Genomic DNA, 22,666 nt, shown 5'->3' on the forward strand with positions numbered 1-22,666 from the left:
CTTTCTCTCCTACCCATTTCCAGTTTCGCAGGTCTTTAGGCCATCTCTTCCTCGCCTTCTCATCTTGCTTTGCAGCTGCTTTTGCAGTCTCTCTCTACATCCGCTTCTCACTCCCTTTCCTCATTTCCCGAAATTAGTAAGAGGCTTAATTCCCCGACTCCAGCAAGGCTCTGCTGAGCATGACAGACAATTTGGCCAGATTTGGACTGGAATTGGTAAGAGTGGCAAAGGGCACAAGCTGTAGAAAAATGATTGCCCTCTTCCCTCAAGGTCTGTCGGGGAGGCTGAAGAATCTTAAAAGGCCATCAAAATTTACCATCATGCACAAATGATATTTTCCTCTGTGGTCATTCCCAGAGATGGCACTCGGGGAAAACGTTGATCGAGACAACAAGGTGTGATAAAGCTAGACGTACTGAGAGTAATCCTGCTGTGCAGCGCCCTGCCTTAACATCAGCACCCTGTCATGCTTCTGCTCGGTGAATTTTTCACCTCTTTGAAAGTCAGAACTGAGGAGCGAGATGAGTCACGGCAATGCGTGTGGTGTTATACCTCCGGGTTCCTCCACCTCACCTCACTTCTAACTCAGTCTGCGTGCAGCTAGGGTTCCATTTTACATTTAAATAGTTAATTTCTGAGTCTAATAACCAACACACTGTTATTAGAAGATCCTAAAATTTTCTGATGGAGTGTGAAAATGTCGCATTTCAACTTTGTTGATCCACCTCCTTGTTCAGAAGCAATTGAAACGGCTTTCCGTTACAACCCCAAAATATCATAGCTCATTAGGCTATGATATGTCACTTGTCAAGCCTAAGAGATGAAAAATATGAATCACTTCCTGACATTTTTTAACCTCTTAAAAATCCTAACACATCTGTTTTGTTTATTTTATAGAACTTTCTGGTTCTGGGTCAATTGACAATAAACCCTTTGTATTTAACCCTATTTTTATATTTTGGATAACTACATATTTAATTCCATAGAGAGATAAAGACAATAAAATTTTACACTTAAGATTTTAAAACTGTGAAGGGGAAACAAAACCTGCAAAATTTCTATATACCACATTTAATATCCATATGTGTGTATGTGCGTATGTATGTATATGGAGATATATATGCTTATATAACATCCAAAGAAATTTAGTTACTAATCAGTCTGTTGATTGCTGTCAGACTTCAAATGTATTTTAAGTGCCATTATTCTTCACTCTTCTGGTGTGATCTGTTCAGATGTGAAAATCACTTAACATGACTTCTGTTCTTCAATAGCTCCAAGTCAGTTTCTTTAAAAAAATGGGACTGCATGTGAATCTGTGCTTCTGTCTGCAGGAATTGGAAACAAAATTCTAAGATACAAACAGAATAATACCTTAATTGAAATAACGGGTGGTTTTGAGGTTTTCTTTATCCAACCGGTGTTAAAATTTCACACTAGGATTTAACACTTTGACGCAGTCCAACTAGCTTAAATACTATGTTTTTTCTCCTTTACGTGATTTCAGAAGTCTCATGTTGAGACTGGCTATAATTTTAGCGTACTTAATACTGTGAAGCAGCTGGGGAGCAGAAGCCATGTATCGAGTTACCATTTGTTTTTCCTTCTCGATTGTGTGTATGTGTGTGAGTAACTGTTTTCACAGACTTTAAGCAAGCGTTTTAGATAATGTTTAGGATATATCTCAATTGCTGTGAATAAGGTTGCTGGATCTGGATAATGTTATAGAATTCTTTTCTTTCTCTCTCTCTTCCTTTTTTTCTTGTAATGCTTAGTTGGTAAGTATGACGCCAGATTTCAGAGCTGTTGCTTCATTGCACATAACTAACTCATCCCTCTCTTTAACCTGTAGCATGAGCAGCAATTGCATAATGAAATTCGAAATTCCGTTTTCTGTGCTCATCTGTTAATACCCTTCAATCTCTGCGGTTCGTGTCTCATGTCTCACACCTGTTATCTTTTATCTTTTCTCCCTCTCCCCCCCTCACTTCTTTCCACTCCTCCTTCCTCATCACTTCTTCATTCTCAACAAAGAAAGAAATGCTGTGATATTTCTTCTCCTTCCAAAACCTCCACTAGAAAGCATTGGCCACATCAAGGTAAAGGGCAAAGGCTTGAAACGGAAGGTCTTTCACGCTAGCTGTGAATGGTATGCTGTGCAAAACAACCACGGTTATTTTCTGTTCTCTAACTTCCACCATTTGAAATGCTTTAATTCCTTGTAAAATTAGAACAAGATAGAATTTCAGAAAATGAGAGTGCATGTTTCCCTGCCTGTCTTTTTCTGTAAGGCACAGTGAGTCAGGCATTATCATGCTTTTCCAGATTGTTTGGCAATGAAGTACCTAGTTCATGAACGGAATTACTGTCACCAGCTGGGGAACAAATAATAGCCCTTTCTCCTCCCTGCCACTTCGATGGGTTGTGTCAGTCTGAAAAAGATAGAAAGTACCGTGCCGTCTCCCTGGCATGCCATCTCTCCGGAGCAGGCAGGTGATGGAACAGGCGAGGAGGATGGCCAGGTCCCTAAATCGCTGAGGTTTATGACAGTGTGTTCTAAATGTACTCATAGACTTCTTACCTGATCACCTCATTTGATTTTAGGGGAGTCTTTCCAAATAAATCATGATCAGTTTTGAATATTTTTTGCACCCCGTATACATTTCATATATACTGAGGGAGAGATCTCTTCAGTTCTGATTATTGTGTTATTATTTTAAAGAATTACCAGTGGAATTCCATGGTGTGGAAGAAAGAGCAAGCGGTATTTTGGCTTAATGATGTCAGCAGGTTCCCCATTGACTTCTGCAGGACCAAGCTTCTGCCCGTAATTTATGCGGGTCAGAAGCGATCTGTGGTGACTGAGGTAGTTGAGTTCAGTCAGGCTGTCAGTCTCTCTACGTGGCTAATTAAAATGCAGTTTAGTTTTGCAGATGTGAGTCCATAGTGTTAATTTTCTGTATGTGGGAAGGAGAACGTAATTTTGCTTTCATACATTCTCCTTTTCCTTTTGTGGCTCTGTGAAAGATTTGGAGACGGGCTGTTTGTAAGGGAAGGGCCTTGTCCTTTTGCAGTGAGGGCCCGGGGCCCACTGGAGCGTAGCTCTGGGCACTGGGCTAATGAACCGTTATCTCAAATTCATCTTGTTCCTTTTACAAAGAAACGTTAACGTATAGTGCATCCAGTTAGTATGATCTGTTCAAGCTTCTGCCTTGTGGGCCCTGTAGGAATTTGCCCTTTGGAGCACTGGCTAAGTTCTCCCAGACGGGAGAAGATGTTTTGCTCTCCCAGTTGGCCCCCAATTCACTCCACCTCTTCAGCTGCATTCCTAGAGCACCACGAGCTGCTAACCTCCATGTTCTCAGTAAAGACGGGTTTCTTCTGGGCTGTGGTTTGAATAACGACTCCCCTTCCCTGCCAGGAAACCGGAGGTGTTTGCCCAGTTAGCCGGAGGAGATCGCCCACTTCAGTGCTGCCCCAGGTGCTGAGAGCGAGGGGGTTCTGCAGTCCCATAGCTCAGTGGTTTCTGGCATCATCTTTTTCTCTAGAGGTGGATTTGTGGCAGTTGCTAGGTCCACATGCAGTACCGTCACCCACAGCTGGTAAAGCGCTAGGAGATGCTGTGGCAGTGACAGCAGCACTGAAATTCCTCTCTGCCCCCTGCAAATAGAATCCCTGCGCCTGCGAGTGCAGAAGGCGGCACTGACCCGTCTGGTTCTCGCTGTCCTCTGCAGGCTTCTGCCCAGAGATTCAGCCGGGAGAAACTCCAGCAGCAGCAACAGCACAGGTGGATGGAACAGACTTAGCCTCTCCAATGTCTCCTCGGACTAGCAAGAGCCGCATGTCCATGAAACTGCGCCGCTCCTCGGGCTCGGCCAACAAGTCCTAAGTGGCGAGATGCCTGCAGCTTTCTAGTGAACAGCAGTCGGCCGCCCTTCCTGCAGCGACTCACCGCTTCCCGTCAAAGGATTGTATCGCTAACGTGTGTGTGCCCATCCCCTGCACACCCTTTTGCTCTATGTTTGTTTTAAACGGTGACACTGGAATTTTACTTTAATATTTTAGCTTTTGGTTTTTTTATCAAACTCCAGCTGCCTTTTTTTTCCCTATTTTTTTTCTCTTTTTTTTTTTCTTTTTTTTTTTATTTTGCAGTGCAGTTGTCCTCTGCACCTTTTACTTTCCTGGATTATTATGATATCTTAACAGTAGTCACTTTTAACTCTGGTTGATCTTGAGTCATAGATGGAATTGGAGACTGCAGTTTGATTACACTATATTTATTGTGCCCCATTGCAATTTTCTCTGTAACAAAGAAAAAAATATGTACAATTTGAAAAATGAATGTACAATTTTAAATTGAAGTTGCATTTGTAAAGTCTGTGTCAGATGTCACGATGTTAATGCAGAGGATGTGTACAGATTATTTATGTTAAGAATAAAATAGTTCAACGGCCTTTCAAGCGTTACAGAGTCCAAACGAAATAACTTGCTCGTAGCACCAACTCTTTCTTCACAAAGCAACGTGTCGTTTCATAACTGTGCAGGTGATGCCATAATCTATGCCAGAAAAAATATCACTGTGCTGAAATTCTACTTAAGCTTGGCTTCCAAATATTTGTATAATGTTTGCTTTCCCAAGTGGTATCAATAGTAAATGCCATCGAGTTTCATGGTTTTTAAAGCCTTTGTCACCGGGCTACTGGCTCTAGATGTATATTCTTATTTCTTACATTTAAAAAAAAAAAAAAAAAAAAAGGCACTTTCCTGATGGAAATTCATTGCTCTGATGATGTGTACTAGGGAAGAAAAGGGAACACGCTCCGGAGCCTGGCCTGAAATGCTGACAGTTCCAGCCCTCTGAGTGCAGATTAGTACACGCATTCCACCCACCCAGAGATATTTTCCTACAGAAGATGAAATGCTCACATTTTGAGTCCTGGCAAACAACAAAATGCTGTTAGCAAAATGTAGCATGACATCGGTACTAACTGCATGTGTAAATATATCATATGGGCAACAATAAAAAGATAAATGATGTATTGTCATTCATGTAGTATCTACAGATTTGTAACGGTTGAAGAGAAGACATGCTATTTAATAATACAATAAAATTATTCTTACCACCTTTTGTATGCAAAAGTCATTCACCTCAATGATTAGGTTCTTACTCCAATTTATAGAAGAACAGCATATCAAGCGTGGAGCAGTTAAGTGCAATACACGGCTTAGTTTTAATTTGTATTTAAAAGTAGACATGAGTTCTTAGGAGCTCTTTCCCAGCCCAACACAAGAATGCCGTACTAAGACCTTTTCCCCAGACCTGGCAAGCACCAAGCATGTAGCTGCGCAGGCGACGCAGAGCGCAGGACGTTCCCTCCTGCAGGCTGCTCGGTTGAGTGCTAATTGTAGGAGCAGTTCATCATCAAGTTTCTGTGGTCGGGAGCCTTTCGACTTTAACTGTACAAGTGGAGAAAGGAGAGTGATGATTAAAAAAAAAAAACAACACCCAAAACAGTGACCTTCTCTGGGGGAGAACTCGTTTAATGCCAAGCGAGCATTTTTACATAAGTCTCCATTACCAACAAATGATGAAAAAATGCACAACTTAAAATGACATGCTTTATTTCTGGCATATGAGAAGAGCGAGCTGCAAGTTCAGCCTCCTCCATCAGGCAGCGAATCTTGGCTGCTTTAGGTTATATTGTATTAATTCATAATTCCAGGTCCTGGAACTACAAGGAGAAAGTCCGTGAAGCACATTTAAAATAAAGCACTTACCGCTTGCTTTCAGCCTTTGGGCGTGACACACGCGAATCTCTTGCTGTGTGTAACAAAATATAAAACTACGGAAGTAATTGCTTTAGAGGATGCTAGTCAAAAGATTGAAATATTTTGCATGCTCGTTTGAGAGAGAGTGTGAGAACACAGACTACGGCTGGGATCAGTTCAGTTCTTCAGAAACCACCAGCTGGCCCGCTTCGCCCTGCTGAATTCACGGAAAGTGTGAGCTTTGTTTTAAATCCTTTATTGAATTTGCTTGGCCACATCCACTACCGAAACAAGCACTCACACGTGGGGAAAATTAAATAAATAAATAGATAAATAAATGCTGGCTGAAATGTCAGTAAATTGGTAAATTTGACAGCATTTCAAAGCATTTGGCCAGACCACCGTTAAAGCCATGGAATATAATACGCACCGTGGGTGGCTTTTGCTAAGGATAGGTCTCGCTGGGGAGAAGGAAGGTAGCCTGCCACCTGCCCTTCAGCAACCTATCGAATGACTGTTTCGTGGTCTAATTTCAGCGGTTCACAAGCCTCGGAGGAGCTCACATCAACAGCGTGGCTCACGGGGGATGGGGAGTCAGAGGCTGCCCAAAAAGGCCGTGCACTGCCCTGCCTGGCGAGACCGAACAGTCCTTCTTGGCGTTGTCTGCGCCATGCTAACAAGCCACTGCCGGAGTCACCGGTTCTGCCTACCGCACGGTTGCTGGAGTACAGGAACACAGAGCAAGTGGGAGATGCATACTTAGCTCTAGATCAACACCTCGTATTTTAATTAAGCAGACAGCACGATTAATTTTCCATACGTTTTGCTAGCTATTATATGACTGGACAACGACTCAGTATGAACATTTACCTTCTCGACTATCTTAGTACAGAACACAGCGAACAAAACACCTCACAATAACTTAAATGTTGAAGCTCGAGGGCTAAGGCTATTAAAACAAGGTCACTAGACCAGGCTCCTTTTCTCACGAAAAATAATTCCTCTCTTTAAATATCGTATATACAGCTGCATTTCTATCCGGGGACCGAGAGTAGCTACGGAAGATGTACTTGCACGGTCCGCACCCGGGCCGGAGGCGGGGGTGGGCGAGTCCGCGGGCGGCTCCCCCGCCTCCGTGGCCGTGGGTACCGCGAGTTTCCATAGGAATTACAGCGTGGACAGGACTCGCTCGGCTCGCCCGGGCTGCCGGAGCAATCCCATCGGGGGGCGGCCGCCGGGATTAGCAGCCCGGCCGGACGGGCACCTGGAGCAGCAGGACCTGCCTGCTCTCCGGCGGGTGGCACTTGCTGGCGTGCCGCGCCAGCCCGGGCGCGCTGAAGAAGGTAGCGGGGCACTGCTTGCAGGGGAAACCCCGCCGCTCGACCCCCGCCGCGCCGCCCTCGGGGGGCCCGCCCGGCGGCGGCGGCGGCGGCGGCGGCAGCAGCAGCTCCTCCCGCACGGCGTGCCACAGCCGGTGCTTGTCCCTGATGTCCGCCGAGGGGAAGCGGGCGCCGCAGAGGTGGCAGGCGAAGGCGAGCTGCCCGCGCTCCGGCGGGCCGTAGGCGGCGGCGGCGGTGGCGGGCGGGGGCCGCGCCGCCCCGTGGGTGCCCAGGTGCTTGCGGAGGTAGGCCTGCCGCCGGAAGCGCTTCTGGCAGCAGGGGCAGGCGAACGCCTCCCCGCCGGGGCCGGCAGCGGGGCCGGGGGGGGCCGGGGCGCCGCCGGCGCTGTCCGCGCCGCCGCGGTGCTGACGGGGCGGCGGCGGCGGCGGCTGGGGCGAGGGCGCGGCAGGGCCGCCGGGCCGCCGCTCGGGGCTGTTCTCCTTGCCCGGCGGGGCGGCGGCGGCGGCGGAGCCGTCGGCGCTGGGACCGGGCCGCGGCTTGTGCCAGCGGCGGTGGGAGGCCAGGTTGGCGGGACAGCTGAAGATCTTGTGGCACTCGGGGCAGCGGTACTCGACGCGCACGATGCGGGAGCAGCGGTGCTGGGCCAGCGCCAGCGGGTCCGCGTACTGCTCCTTGCACAGCTGGCAGATGAACTCGCCCAGCGGCGTGCGTCCCGCCGGCGGCCCCGGCCCCGGGCGACCCTCGGGCCCCTCCTCCTTGATGCGCAGCCCCAGCACGGGCGAGGTGGTCACCTCGTCGGCGAAGCTCAGCTTCCGCGTGGCCTTGGCCTTCTTGGCCGGCGCCTTGGCCCGCGACGGCCGCTTCAGCGCGGGCACCGGCGGCGGCGGCGGCGGCTGCGGGGCGGGCAGCGGCGTGCGGGGCTGCAGCAGCAGCTTCTCGGCGGGCGGGAAGGAGGCGGCCAGGGGAAAGGACTCGGCGGAGGCGGGGGAGCTGAGGCACCGCTCGAAGAGAGCCGCCCGCGGCCCCGCAGCGCTGCAGGGCCCCGCCGCCCCCCAGCCGGCCGACCCCTCCGGCGGGGCGAGCCCAGGGCCCCCGCAGCCGCCGCCGGGGGGCCACGTCGCGGGGCAGGCGGCGGCGGCGGCGGCGCCCCCTTCCTCCTCCTCCTCCCCCTCCTCCTCCTCCCCCGCCCCCTGCCTGGCGGCGGGGCTGCCCCCGGCGGCGGGCGGTGGTGGCGGCGGCGGGGCGGACGCCGGGTCCCGATCCGGGTCTGGGTTCAGGTCCCGCTCCCGGGGGCGCGCCCGGTAGGAGCCGCCGGGGCGCCGGCTGCGCTTGACGAGGAAGCCGCGCGGCATGGCGGGGACGGGCGGCGGGAGCGCGGAGCCACCGGCCCGCCCGGCCTTTATACCCCCGCCGCCCGCTCCCGCCCGGGCGTCATCCTCCCTCCGGCGGCGGCGGCCAATGAGGAGTTGGGGCCGGCGCGGGAGGCGGTGGCCGCAGCCGGGCCGGGCCGGGCCGGGCCGGGGCTCCCCGCCGGGCGCGCTCGGGTTGCGGCGGCGAGGGTTGCGGGGGGCGACCGCGGGAGCAGGCCCGCCCCGCACCTCTTTCCTCTACAGGGAGCGAGAGCCGGGAGCCGGCTCCGTCCTTCGGGACCGCTGCATCCGTGAGTTTTGCTGTAGGCAGCCAGAAAGAGCTGCCGTTGCGGCGAGGTCCCCGTGGAAGAAGCAGGGCTGCCACGGCCGCTGGGAATGCGAGGTGACAGAGCTGTGCGATGGCTGGGGTGCCCTGGCAGCTTCACCCGCGGGCAGCCTCCTGGGTGGTGGTGCAACAAACTGGAAAAGACCCCAGACCTTCCCCCTCCATCCTCCCCAGCTGTCACTGCCGCCCCGTCTGTGGATGCCGTGAGCCGAGTGGCACCTTGTGCATCCCTGAAGCAAGGCAGCAGCAGCGTTTCCTACACCGCTAACTGCCCTTTTGGGGGGTGCAGCTGCCTCAGCGGGGAGTGAAGTGCACTTGCAGCCCCTGTGATCACTCCTGTTTGATCACTCTGTTATCCGAGTGACCCCGCTTGTGAAGGTGCGATCCTGCCCGGAGACCCTCCCGCCCCCCGCCGCCCCCGCTCGCAATACGCACAAAATGGCCGTGCCGCGGAAAAAGCGCACGCTGAAGCCTGGCTCCGTCCTTCCCCGGGGACAGACACCCCTTGCCGCCTCGGGAGCATCCCGAGGAATCGGGCAGCACCAGGAGGAAGGGAGGCCCGGCACCTCTGTAGGGCGAGGGGCTCTCCAGAAGCGGCCAAAAAGATTTGAAGCCTTCGTGCAAGAGCAGAATTTGCCCCACCTGCCCTGAACGCTCAGCCGCTTCTCTGCGTAAGTGCTCTGCTTGTATTTGCTTAGCAAAGTCTTAATCGTGTTTTATATTGCTCTCCTCTCCCATTTTCCTCCATTTTCATGGTTGCGCTGAATTTTCGATTAGATTATAGGCTCCACAGGGTAGAGATCACCCTTTGTTAGTACAGACTGCTGTAACTGGGACCGATGGGCCATGCTGCTGCGCAGTTAGGTCACTCCACTGACTGAGTGCATGATTTTTGCCTAATAGTTGGGTTGACCTTTGTAACTGGGACTTCCCAGCTACATTTCTCACTGGACAACTGGAATTCTGGTTACAGATCCACTGTTTTATGCTGTTCCTCCAAGCGACTCGTAAATAGTTCTTTCACTTTTCCCCTTTGTAAGCAGTGTTTCCATTAGTGTTTCTTTCACTTTTATCACATTGCAAAAATAGTCTGCGGTAGGGATGTCCAGCTCAGCTTGTGTCCCGAGGGGTGAGGAACCCAAACGATGCCTTTTCCTACGTAGAGGTACCGGGGTGAAGTGCCAGTTGGAAAGTAGGTGCACTGAGTGAGTTTACAGGGACTCCAAACATTTTTCCAGTAAGAGCTGGTTGAGCTGTAGGCTGGAGTTGCATCAGGGAGTTTCCTCAGGCCCCTAGTATCATGGTCTGACGTGGCCCAGAGGTCACAGGAAGACTGGGGGGAGGTAGCTTAGAGCCTCGCCTCCCGAAGTCACAGAGGGGGAATGGCTGCTACAGCTCCCAACCCACTGCTCCTCCTGCTGCGCTTCTCCGCTCTTCCCTGTGATTTGGTCAGAGGCTGGGCCTCCCCATGCTCCTCAGTGCCCTCCTGACACAGTTGCCTTCTAGCCTTCTCCTTCTGCCTCCAGTTTCTTATTAGTTCCTGAGGTGGGACCCAAAACTGCAGAACCCATCATCCCATTATTGGTCTTGCTGCAGCGTGTGCCAGCGTCCATGGATCTTTAAGAAAAACACTGGCAGAATTATCTTGGGATTCAATTTGTGGCAGCCACCCCATGGCTCATTTGTCTTAAAAAAACATCCCATTTTCCCCAGGCTGCCCCTGCCCCAGTGCTGGCTCCCAGTGTCCTGGCCCCACTCGAAGGGTCGTCATAGATTATTTCCCCTCCCTCCCTGCATTCACAAGTGAGTTTAACTCTGGTGACTGACATTACACCCGGCCCTTGCAGCTTCTGAGCTTTCCAAGCTGCTACATGGATTTGTCTTCTTGCTTTCAGCTTTTCCTCCTTCCCAAAATTTTATAATTAGAAAATTCTGGCATTTTATAAGGATATTTAACAATTTTGTCTGCCCACACCCACAAATCCTATGGAAATTTGCTGGAGTTTTCCCACTGACTTATTAAATTCCATTAGTCCCATCACATAGCCGAGCGTGCAGCACTTGATCCATCTGCACATCATACAACAGGGGAACTCTTGAATGATGTTGTTGCTCCTGACCATGCGCTGCGTTCCCCACAGTCTGATAAAATCAGGTTAGACTTGATCAAACGTATTGGCTGCTTATGTATGAGAACCATCCTTAGATGACCTTAGATTAACCAAAGGGTTTATCCCACAGTGAATAGGAAATCAAACTTCTAGTGCAAAAATGCAGTGAGGAAAGGACACAGGCACTCCCAGGGAACTGGCTGGATGAGAAGAATGGCACACGGTTCCTCAGGTCCTTTGCCTCCTCAGTAGATTCCCTCCTTTCCAGCTGGGGCTGAATGCTGGTGTGTTGAGGGAGCGGAAGTGAGATTGGTATGGCACTGCTCTGCCTCCCCCTCAGCAGAAGCTCCTCCTTTTGTGCGAAGGGACCTTTACCCTCATTTGTAACTTTGTTGTTAAAATAAGCCTGGGAGACCCCTTCAAGCCTTATCAAAGTTCAGCAATCAGATTCAGTGATGGCTGGATCAACCTCTTGAGGACCTTCCAAAGCAAGGATGGACTTCAGGTTGTTGTAGATCCCTTCCCTCGTTGGAGAAGAGAGCTCTCAGTGCCTCCTGGAGGATGATCCATCCAGTTGCCCCAGGGGACTCTGGAGCATGGCACCAGCAGCTCCTGACCCCAGCATAAGAAGGACATGGACCAGTTGGAGAGGGTCCAGAGCAGAGCCATGAAGATGATGAGAGGGCTGGAGCACCTCTCCTGTGAGGACAGGCTGAGAGAGTTGGGGCTGTTCAGCCTGGAGAAGAGGAGGCTCCAGAGAGACCTTATAGCGGTCTTCCAGTACCTCAAGGGGGCCTACAGGAAAGATGGGGAGAAACTCTTTAGCAGGGCCTGTTGTGATAGGACAAGGGGTAATGGTTTTAAAATAGAGGGAGGTAGATTCAGATTAGGTATTAGGAAAAAATGTTTTACAATGAGGGTTGTAGAGCACTGGAACAGGTTGCCAAGAGAGGTGGTTGATGCCCCATCCCTGGAAGCATTCAAGGCCAGGCTGGATGAGGCTCTGAGCAACCTGATCTAGTTGAAGATGTCCCTGCTCCTTGCAGGGGGTTGGACTAGATGACCTTTGAAGGTCCCTTCCAACCCTAACTATTCTACGATTCTATGACCCAGGTCCTCCACTGTCCCAGCACCCACACATCGCCTGGGGACCATGATCTCTAGCCTTCAGGTAGGAAACCCATTGCTCCCAGCCCTGGCGGTATCTCCAGCGGTCTCTGGAGGCCAGCACTGGTACCTTGCCTGACACCTGGGAGCCTGCATGGCTGCTGGAGAGGACATGTAATGTGGTCCTTGAATAAAACGTTGTTAAGCAAGCGGGCAGCTGCATTTGATGTTTCTGAACAGTCTCGGGGCATAAACAGCAAGAGGAATGTATGAGAGCAATCCCGGCTGGGAGGGGGAAGGTCTCGGGTGAGGTCTGGTTCTCAGAGAAAAGCCTAAAAACTCTTCTGGGGGCTGAGGGGGCAGAAAGAAAAAGAGAAATGCCTTTGGCCACTTAGTAAAAGAAAAAAATAACCACAACTTTAAAAAATAAGAGTTAAAAATAAAATAGAAAAGAGCTATAAGCAAAGGATTAAAGAACAGTTCTCTCCTTCATGTTTCCCCTCCCCACCACAAAAAAAAAATGTTGTGGTCGAGTTTTTTATATTTCAGAATTTCAAATAAAGTTGACTTTTAAATCTTTCCCCAACATCTGGTTTGTAATGAAAGGAGCAGTAAATAGGAGGGAGACAGAAGCCGCCTCAGAAGCCTGTCCTTGATACATGACTCCCCAGCAATATAGCTAGATGAGCGATCCCACCCCCAGGCCCCGGCACTTGCACAAACAAAATCCAGGCTGGTTCTGGTGGCGGCACAAGCCGTTTCGTCTTCCCCCCTAGAAGGAGGCTGCCAATTATCTTGCCGCGGTTGGGGGTTTGATGCCGGTGACGGACGCTGAAGGAAATATCTGCATTGTGAGGATATGGATTGTCTAATACGACTGACCTTGCTGGTACCTTAATTGTGTTTTGTTTTACCTGAGGACAATCTGCCTCGAGGGGAAAATGGCGCTAACAGCTGCTGTGTTTTCTTCATTGCTCAAGTATTAACAAAAAGCTTTCTGTACGAGAAGGTAGGAAGCCTTCTGTGAAGGTACTCGGGCTGGAGGGATCTGAAAGGGTTTTAAGACACTACAAAAACATTCAGCCTTCCTCCTTTTTCTAAATTAAGCAATGCTGTTGATGCTGCAGCGCTGCCATCACTGAGGTGACACTGGGAGCACAGTGGGGGCCGCGGCTGCTGTCTCTGCTCCATGAGTGAGCAGCAGCATAAGGGCCAAATGAGTGCTCCTGTGCCTGGGCTCTTCCCCGCCTGCGTCTGCATCTGCCCATCAGGGACACCAGGTCCTCTCCAGGGAGCAGCTCGACATTCCCAAACTCGCACAAGTCCGCCAAGAGCCTTGATGGGACCGTTACGACTTTTGTTATTTCATTACAGATTTCAGCTGGATTTCAGCTTGTACCCCACGGGCTGAAGCCATTTGCCATGACAAATTGGCCTGTAATGGAGTTATTTATTGATCCCACCATGTCATAAATAGGAAGCTTTGGCTTCCTTCAGCATGAGATAGTCAGCAGTCTGTTTCCTACAAACATCATTATATGTTGTAATTCACTGAAAAATATTCTCCTTGTACAGAAAGGTCATGGTTATTAATTATTTGAATAGCAATGGTGGCTTTCAGCAAGGCCAAGTCACAGCAGCACTGCTTGCAGATGTCCCTGCAGATAGGTGGGCAGTTCTGCACGTGAAGAAAGCAACAACCGAGGAGATAGAAAGACCGAGAGAGCAGGAGGATGGGAGAAATTAAGCTCCTGAGCAGTGCCTGTGCTGCAAGCTGGGCTGGGAAGCTCTGTGCCTGCCTCCGGTAAAGCCCAGGCAGGACAGAGCCACCTGCAGTTTGCTTGATTTCCCAAAAGGGCTCGATCCCGGAGGCATTTGGACAGCAGAGAGCAGTACCAGGTGAACCACGGCCACAAAATACTTTGTTGTGGCCACGCTTTGTCCCGGTCTTCTTGTGCTGGCACTGGAGCACATCCAATCCTGCAGGAACACAGTGCAGGGAGCCAAGTCCTCCGGAAAATATTTACCATTTTCTTCTTTCCAGCCCCCAAGTATTTTTTCATGCCCCTGTATCAAAGCCTGGAGGAGCAACAAGCAATTCCCCAGGGCTCTTGCCGAAGATGATTCTTATGTCCCCAATTCACGGTACCCTGTTTGCTTCTCCCAGTAAGACCATGGTAAGAAAAAACAGGGAATGGGAGGAGGAAAGCAAACCAACAGAGAAAGGTGATTAGAAACAACTGCACAGAGCAGTACCCTAAAGAAACAGGTAGGAAAACTGCGTTACAAGGAAATAAAGCACGTCTGAGGTGGGTGCCTGCATCTCACAAAAGCAACGAGAAGGGCCACAGCTCCTGAAAGGAAGTGACGATTCACCTCCGTGCAGGGAATATGAAGGAGAAGGGCGAAGGAAAGGCAGAGCTGAGTCAGAGACCTGCTGCTCTTTTTGGAAAGCATGCCTGCAGCTTCTTAGGTCAGCCACCCTGCTCATCCCCAGAGTGAGACCTGGCAAACGCCCATGGTGCACGCCGCTTCAGAGAGGTGAGGTTGCAGCACAGGCTCTCAGCAGGTGCATCAGGCTGGATGCTCTGCCCATCTTTGGTGGGTCAGCACCCATGGGCAGTCCAGGGGGACAATGACCAAAAGCTCTGCTGGCTGATGGGGTCGGAAGAGGGAAAAATGCAGCAGCGCCACAGGACGGTCCACAGCCACAGCTCTTCTTCAGATGTGCTCTCCTCCGTGGGAGCCAGCTCCTGCCGCAAAGGGTGAAGGCGGTGGTGGCTAGAGGGGGTCTGGGGAGGAGCCCCACAGATCCAAAATCATTACCTTTCTCAGACCAAACAATCGAGTGTGAATCTCATTTTCTTGAAAATATTTTTTCCAGTTAGGACTTAGCGCTGTTTACTCCAAAGTCAGACAAAACACAGGGGACTGAAAACCGGCATCAGGCTCTAAGTACTGCAAACATAAGTGATCCCTAACAGTTGCTGTACAAGATTCTCCAAACGCATCTGTTGTGCCTCTTTCGTGACATTTGATTAAAGTCTCGCTATCCTGACTATTAATTAAAGTGCTTGGAGGCAAGGCCCAAATTTCACTTCCCCTCCCAAGTTCACCAGCTCTATCCTCCTCCTCCTTCTCCTCCTCCAAATATGTTTTGCTATAAATTACTGGCGCTGTTTCTGTTGATAGTCAACATAATCAAACATTTGTAAGCATGCTGTCTCTTCAATCTGTTCAGTTGATGCACTTTACCTGATCTTTCATTAAAGTAATCAAAACACTTGCTGTGCCGCGTCTAATGAATGTTGCATGTATGATTAAGTACTTTCATTCATATTGCAAGTTTGATTTAATGTAATCTGCCTTTCAGACAGCCATTAGCCTAGCTCCTGCGTGAATTCGATTAATTGGCTGAATTCTTCCAGATGTCCATTAAGTATTACAGGAATTTCTATGTAAAAACAGCAGGGACTGTCTAGCAGAGGAGCAAACAATGATATGTTATATTGCTGCCATGACTTACAAAAAGCTGGATTCATTTTCATTAATAAAACATCTGTACTCCTGCGCAGCTATGCATCAAGATGCATTTATTTTATATGTTTATTTCTCTTATGACTATAAATAGACCGTTAAACAGAAGCACAGTATGTTCAGTTGGAAGATACACAAGCAGAACTGTATCAGAAATGAAAATCACAATAAAGAGTAGCAAAGTTAGGACTTAAAATAAGCACTGAGCATTGTAGCAAACAAGGCTGTGACTCCTGTCGCTGCCTGGTATTTCTTAGCATAAAGGTATTTTTCTTTAGGCCATTATGAATCTGCAAAGCGGTTGACTCTTGGATTGAAATGTCCTGTGCCCCGTTTATGTTTGCAAGGCTCGTCACACCTTGAAGTGCAAACACAGATGGAGCTGGCCTTTTTAAATGTTAAAGAGAAAAATTGCCATTAAAATAAACAAGTCTGATAATGTTTTTCTTAATGGGGATTTTCTTCTTTTTTTTTCATAAAGTTGCACGTTAGAAAGGTATCACTTTTTCCTACAAAGCAAAGACCAGGAGCCAGTTTGGGTTTCGGTGCCTGCTGTACCCAGCCTGTGCAGGGGTTGTTTTAGGGGACGGGGAAGACACCGCCACACGAAGATGTAGCTCCCTTAACTTTCCACTGACCTCCCTAAAATCTGAGAGCACCTTTCAAAGGACCATGTGAAATCTCAGGGCCTCCTTACCCCTTTTGTCCCCACCCCCCCACCTCAATACCCTCCCCATCCTTGGGGAATGAGCCCATGGGGCAGACTGGAGAAGCCTTGCAGGAGTTTGATGCTGACCCTGCGCTGCTGCAGAAGGTGCTCGAGCACCATTCACCCAGGGGTGCAGCCAAATCAACCTCTTCCCTCTCCTCCCCATCTAGGTCTTTCCCTACTGCTGCTCAGCCTGAAAAGTGTCTTTGGTCCTTGAAGCACCACTCCCATGCTGGGAAAATTATTGCCGCTTTCCACCGCATCAGGATTTTGCTGACCCCTCATCCAAATTAGCAGGAGCTGGTATAAGCCAGTTCATTTTCAAAGGCTGTTTAATCCATGCTCAACTTACAGGAGACATCTGACAGAGCATTGTTCAGCAAAACTCGGGCTGCACCACGAAGGGAACTGGCATTTGCTGAACTGTAACTCCTGTTTTCTTCCAACAGAGTCACAACGCTGGCTAACAGCTTGCTTGTTTATTTACATATTCTCTTTTGGTTTCACTTCTTTCTCTATTTCTTGCTTTTGTTGCTGTGTTCTCTATTATCGCCCAATAGCAAATGTACCCATAAAAATCCTGTATTATTATTATATTCTTTTTTATTATGTTATCAATATTATCTGTATTCTGCAATGAAAAACACTTTAAGACAAATTTTCTACTATAGTTGTGCTGTGAGACCTTGCTCCAGTACCCACGTAACCATCGTAAAAGCATGGCCCTATCGTACCTAAGTCTTTACAGTAACCCCCTGCAACGGTCTCATGCCAATGACAGGGGAAAGCAAAACCCAGACTGCTGATTGACCACCTTCATCTCTGTTACAGAGGGATTTGCTTAGCAGGGAGAGCAGAGCAGTGGGTTAACTGGAGAAGGGGAGCGAGGGGTGAGCAGGAGGGGAGACGGGCTTCCCTCAGCGTGCCGCGGCAGCATCGGGAGAAGCTCTTCATCCCTTTGAAACCTATTGGGAATCTTACTCCCAATACAAAAAGAAACAGTTCCTAGATTTTTGCATGGAAGAAAACAGTGTAAATATCATATATAGGTGACCAATCAAAAATGAAATGCAGGAAAGCAAACCAAGCCTTCGCTAGTTTCCAGTGCTGTGTGTTTTTCAAGGCAAATGTGGACAAGTCACATCTTCTTTTGAAGCCCAAGAGACTGAAAAATTAAATCAGGGGGCTTTGTTATTGATGTTTTTCTAATACAAATGTTTTGAAATCCCTGCCTTTCATGTGTCTCTTACAAATAAGCAGAAATGTGTGATGAATCATCTTTGCTTTTAATTCCTTTAATAGATTCTTATCTCACCCCCGAACGTCTAAACAATTTTTGTTTCTGTAACAATCCCTTCCTCAGTGGTAAATATTGCTCTCAGACAGCATCTTTTTTGGAGGTTCATTATGTTCATTCTGTGGCCGAGACTCATTATACGCAGTTATTTATTTAAAAGAACAAGATGACAACAAATGCCTGCGTTTATCATGCCTCCCTTTACACATTTATAAAATACATTTCAGCGAAAAGGCCCAGCGGCTCTCATGGTTTTGAAAAACCCAGCTGGCCTTCCTTCATAGCCCTCTCTCCCCAAGAAAGGGATACTTAAAGGCGACGGTGGAGCCTAACCTCGCTCACTAAATGAGACTCCACTGATGCTAATGGGAGATCTGGCAAAGACGGGAAAATAATTTATGAACTATTTGATTTTTTTCAATTACAAAATAAAAACTTTGGGAATTATTACAAAGAAAGAAGCAATGAAAATGCCACTATAAGGCTTAGTGAAATTATACATGTGGAGCCAGCCCAAAAAATAACGTGGATACCTAAGGACAGGTTTGAATCTTCCTGAACTACCAAAATGTCACCCATCTAGCACTGACGAGCTTGCCAAAAAAAGTTCCCAATTTTTCCACAGGAAAAAAGCCTCAACCCTTTAAACTAGCATTTCACCAGTCCAACACTCACAGAGTGGCTTCTGTTCATGTTGTTCCTGTACAGTCTCACATCCCCATCTCCTAAACCAAACCCCAAATCTTACAGTGGCACCCACTTCTGTTCACACCCAACTACATCTGGTCCGCAAAAGAGGTGCTAACTGGCTTGTAGTCATAGTGAAAGGTTATAGAGATACCTACAGAGATGGTAATCAGCATAATTATAAAAACAGAGAGCGCCTTGGCCTCAGGGAGCTGTAAAATAAAATTTTAACTAGGCCATTGATATAATAGAGACAAGATGAAAAACAAGAGAGGAGGGCAGAGGTTCGTCTGTGTGGCCATTCTGGGAACTGACTGAAAAACAAGAACAAAGCTATTCAGAGCAGGTCGTTAAAGAAAAAAAAAATCTAAACCGAGTCCAAAAGATAGGAAATAGAAATATGACACGGTAGCTTACAAAGCCGAGGTCAAAAAGACATCGGTAATTAATGATGAAAAGATAAAGAACCAAGCACTTAATTTCAAAGAAATAGTCGGGGAAGGAATAATGGTACTGTGAGCAGGAAAAAAGACTTTGCAGAAGTAAATGAAAATGAATAAGATCTCAATAGGGGAAAAATGGATAATTGAAAAAGTAGAATTGTAAATTGCTGCAGAAATTCACCTGGAACATAAATCAGTTATTTAGGACTGAGGATGAAATACAGATTTGAATGGATTCATTTTTTCAAAGAGACCTCCAGGCACACACTGCCAATTTTGCTCTAATATTGTTCCACATCCAGTTTTTGTGCATGGAAAATACAGGTGAAAATGTCTACTGTGTTTGGAAGTTTAAAGACTACTTTCTGCAATGCAGACCAATGGATTTTACTTCTGTTTCATGCAGAGATGCCTACGGGAAGAAAAGGAGTAGGAAGCACAAGCCCAGAAAAATGGAGAATAACAAATATTTCAGAACAGCAGATCTGTTAGAGATGTTAGCATCTTCCCACATATTCTTTTTTGTTTTCTGAGCTCCAGTTTTAGATAAGCAAAACTGGGTAATGCAGAGTGTAAAACAGCAGGGGACAGCGGACACCAGTGCAGCCTCTGTTATTGTCCGGGGCTGTAAAAAAAGGAGTACATCTCAAGGAAAAAAAAATACTAAAAAGACTAGGTGAAGGTATGGCTTTCCCACAGTCACTGGTGAAGAAAATTGTCCCACCACATCCACCTGGAAAAGATGAGGAAGAGTGAATGATTTATCTTAAAGAAACGTTCCCGTTTATTTCCCAGTTAAGCCCCTTTTACTTTTCTCCAAGAACTGTATGAGAAGACTCCTTTACGAAAACCCACGGTTGTGTCAAGTGGCACCTTAAGCAGGTCATATTTTTCAGAATAATCAAACCTAACCTGCCCCCTCATGGTTAAGTCCCCATGCGACAGTGAGCAGATCTCTGGTGCGCAGGGCGGCAGAGCCCTGCACAGAGGCACACAGGGCAGTGGAAAATTTATCGGCTTTTCAGAAGAAGCTGCCGCACCGGAGGTTTGATGTATTGTGTAGCAACACACAAGCCCTTACACCAGTGACTGCTCCAGCCCTATCAGAAGGATTAATAACCGCATCACCCCGGGATTGCAGAGCCAGCTCGGATACTGCAATTCCCAGGGGCTGGACCGCAACGCTGAACTTGTACATGAAGGAGTAATCCGAGGTGCCGTGGACTTCAAAATACAGCAAGGGTCTTCTGGGAGAAGATTGACGACAGATCTACCTGGAAGAGCTGTGGGTCTCAGGCAGTGAAGGAGGACATAGATGGTATCTGCTTTTTGTAAAGGTGACCTGGTTTAGCAGAAAAGACACAGCGCTGTCTCTCACGTGCAGCACACCTGTGTATGGATCCAGGAAAAGAAAGAGAGCCCATGATATTCTGCATTTCAACAGGACCTGGCAAAACTAAGAGTGTATGTCCTGCCTTCTCCAGAAACAAAGCAAAAGAAATCCTAACAGCTGTAGGTGTTGAGTGAAGGCATAAAGCCCTTAAACACCATAAGTCACCCCGGGTGCATCCCCTCTGGACGCTGAGCCATAATCCCCGAGCGCCCAGCGCTCACAGAGGCTTAATCCCTTTCAACAACGGGATGAGCTGGGAGCTGTATCCCTTCAGGATTTACATAACACCCCAGCGCACATGTCTTTCAGGAGGATAAGAGCTGCTTAGTATGTCCTGAATTCATGTTTTTACAGCCATTTGGTTTATATCCATGTCTCCTTGGTGGGAAAACCTGAATTACGGAAGCTGCCCTCAGTCATCCGGCACGCCAGGTTATGAGCTTCACGGCCAGCTCAGCTCAGCAGAAAGCTCTTCTGCGCCCCATGTCCTGGGTGCAACCCTTGCCCCGACACACAGCTCATCTCCTTGTGGCCACCTCGCTGCGACCCCACAAAACGCATATGGGTTGGTGTCCCCTAGAGAGACCACAGCGGGAACATGTAAGAGGATGCTCTAGTTGGGGGCAGTGGAAGGGCAATGGCTCACTGATATCTCCTGTGGAAAGTGAGCCAAGGGATACCAGTGTGATCCAGGGATGAAATCTTATTTAACCTTGCCTCATCCTTTATTGGCAATTCTTCTGTTATACCTTTACCTTAAGTGTGATTTCCACTCCAGAGCTCCACGATCGTGCTCCATTGCTACAGCACTACAATAAGACGTATTTCAATCGTGTCAGTATGGATACTGCATCCAGAGGAATGAAGTTTGCTTTGAAATGAAACTGTTTTCTGGTGAAGTTCTTAGTTCCTTTGGAAGGGAGAAGCAAGCCTGACATCAGCTTTCCTCACTTTAATTACTGTAAGTGTTCTTTTCGTGCCAGCAGTCCCCCATGGATGCAATAATCAATTCTCAGGACAAGGACAGACAAACAGCTAACACAGCTGAACTGAAAAGAGAAAAGAAAAGAGGTATGAAATAGAGAAAAAAACCTACAATGAAAATTAGCTCAGTCTTTGGTTGTCAGCCAGTCCCTGCATCCTCCTTTCCCCATCAACTGTTTCCTCGTTCTTCTCTTACAAGCCCAATAGCTGCTTCATCTGCACACTGGCAGATCCACAGAGCTCCCTTGTGCCCCTTCTTCAGCAGCACGAGACACTTGTCTCTAACTGCAAAGACTTTATTTTATTTTGCCAGGGACACATTCCAGCATTATTAACTGTGGGGTTTTCAACAGAAGTTTTAACTTCACGACACTTTTCCAAATCTATGGCAACAACACTGGGAAGTCCACAAGCATGCGGATCATCTCCCTGCCTGGGAGAGCAGGGCTGTAACAAGAAAGTGAGGAAGAAACTTGGAAATGTAACAACATACGAATCAGACTGGACATTATTAAAATTTGTGCCAAAAAAAAATAATTATTTTTCCTTGGCCATTTGTTTTCACAAAGTGCATTAGAATCCCGTTCCTTACATCACAACATACAAAAATCTGTGAGAATTACAGATGTTAAAAAGCAACTTGTTCTCTTCCTCTGCCTGCTGCAGTTACTGTTTAAGCAATTAGCTCCACTTCTGTGAAGGACACTGAAAATACAAATTTGGCACTTGCATGCTAAATACCTGATGCTACAATGATCAAAGTTCCTTGGATCTGTCACCAGAGGCACTGCATAAAACCGATTCAACCAGCAGAGGAAGAGTGCAGGTACACCCTTAACGGCTAGACCTGGACACTTACTGATTTTATAGAAACCTGCTAAATGGGGTAGAGTAAAAAAATCCACATTATTGTAATCTTACAGAAAAATACAAAATTTCCTCATCTCATTTAACTGTTGCCTCAGTTGAACAACTGTCTATGCTTGGGGACATGCCCATGCTAGAAAAGGGATATTTATTTTCCACCCTGTTGCAAGTTTCACCACAGAGTTCTGCAAATGCCTGGAATACTGAAACCATGCACAAGCCAAGTACCTGCTGCTGGACAATGATTTAAAATAGGCAAGACCTGAGAAAATCAAAATGTCCAGCACCTCCAAGCCCTTCTCCCAACCACAGAGGGGGCATAGACTCAATCAGTCAGAGAACAAGTGCCTTCCAACCCTGTTCCACCTTTTGCCTCACTGTTTGGAGCCAATGGGCCCAAGGGTGTCCTCCAACTGCTTTACCTCAGCAGCTCCAAATACACACCTAGTTCTTCGCCTAAGGACTGCAGTGCACTTAAAGTTGAAGGTAAGTCCTTCATGGATATGTTTGTAGAGGAAAATGAGGCAGAGCATTAGATTACTCAAGATAACCAGAGTGAGAGCCAGAGCCAGACCAGAGGTTTGCTCAGCACCAGACCTGCACAGCACCCCTGGGGTCGTGGGCTGCACTCTGTGCCTGGTGCCCAAAGGGGCATCACTGGCCGCCACCCCAGCCCCTCAGCTCTTCAGAACAATGAGCCACCCGTGGGCCAGAGAGGGAGATAAAA

General features: G+C 48.3%; 2 protein-coding genes across 7 annotated transcripts in view; one reads left to right on the forward strand and one right to left on the reverse strand.

Annotated features, from left to right (window-relative positions):
* The window catches only part of RALGAPA1 (Ral GTPase activating protein catalytic subunit alpha 1), a 137,610-nt gene extending 132,485 nt beyond the window's left edge, over positions 1-5,125 (forward strand). For 4 of the 6 annotated variants that reach the window (XM_086749420.1, XM_086749422.1, XM_086749425.1 and 1 more), the window contains one exon: positions 3,735-5,125. In XM_086749420.1, the coding sequence (XP_086605546.1) occupies positions 3,735-3,889 (155 nt within the window). In that variant the 3' untranslated portion in view covers positions 3,890-5,125. Of the gene's footprint in view, positions 1-2,034; positions 2,150-3,734 lie in introns of all 6 variants that reach the window. The other 2 variants (XM_086749421.1, XM_086749423.1) reach the window with 1 other exon arrangement.
* Positions 5,126-5,687: 562 nt separating this feature from the next.
* Positions 5,688-8,461, reverse strand: INSM2 (INSM transcriptional repressor 2). Its single transcript, XM_086749305.1, has one exon. The coding sequence runs from the start codon at positions 8,459-8,461 to the stop codon at positions 7,010-7,012; it is 1,452 nt and encodes a 483-aa protein (XP_086605431.1). The 3' UTR covers positions 5,688-7,009.
* Positions 8,462-22,666: the final 14,205 nt, after the last annotated feature.

This window comes from Chlamydotis macqueenii, chromosome 5 (genome assembly GCF_036417535.1).
Source record: "Chlamydotis macqueenii isolate bChlMac1 chromosome 5, bChlMac1.mat, whole genome shotgun sequence".
In the NCBI taxonomy this organism is placed as follows: Eukaryota; Metazoa; Chordata; class Aves; order Otidiformes; family Otididae; genus Chlamydotis; species Chlamydotis macqueenii.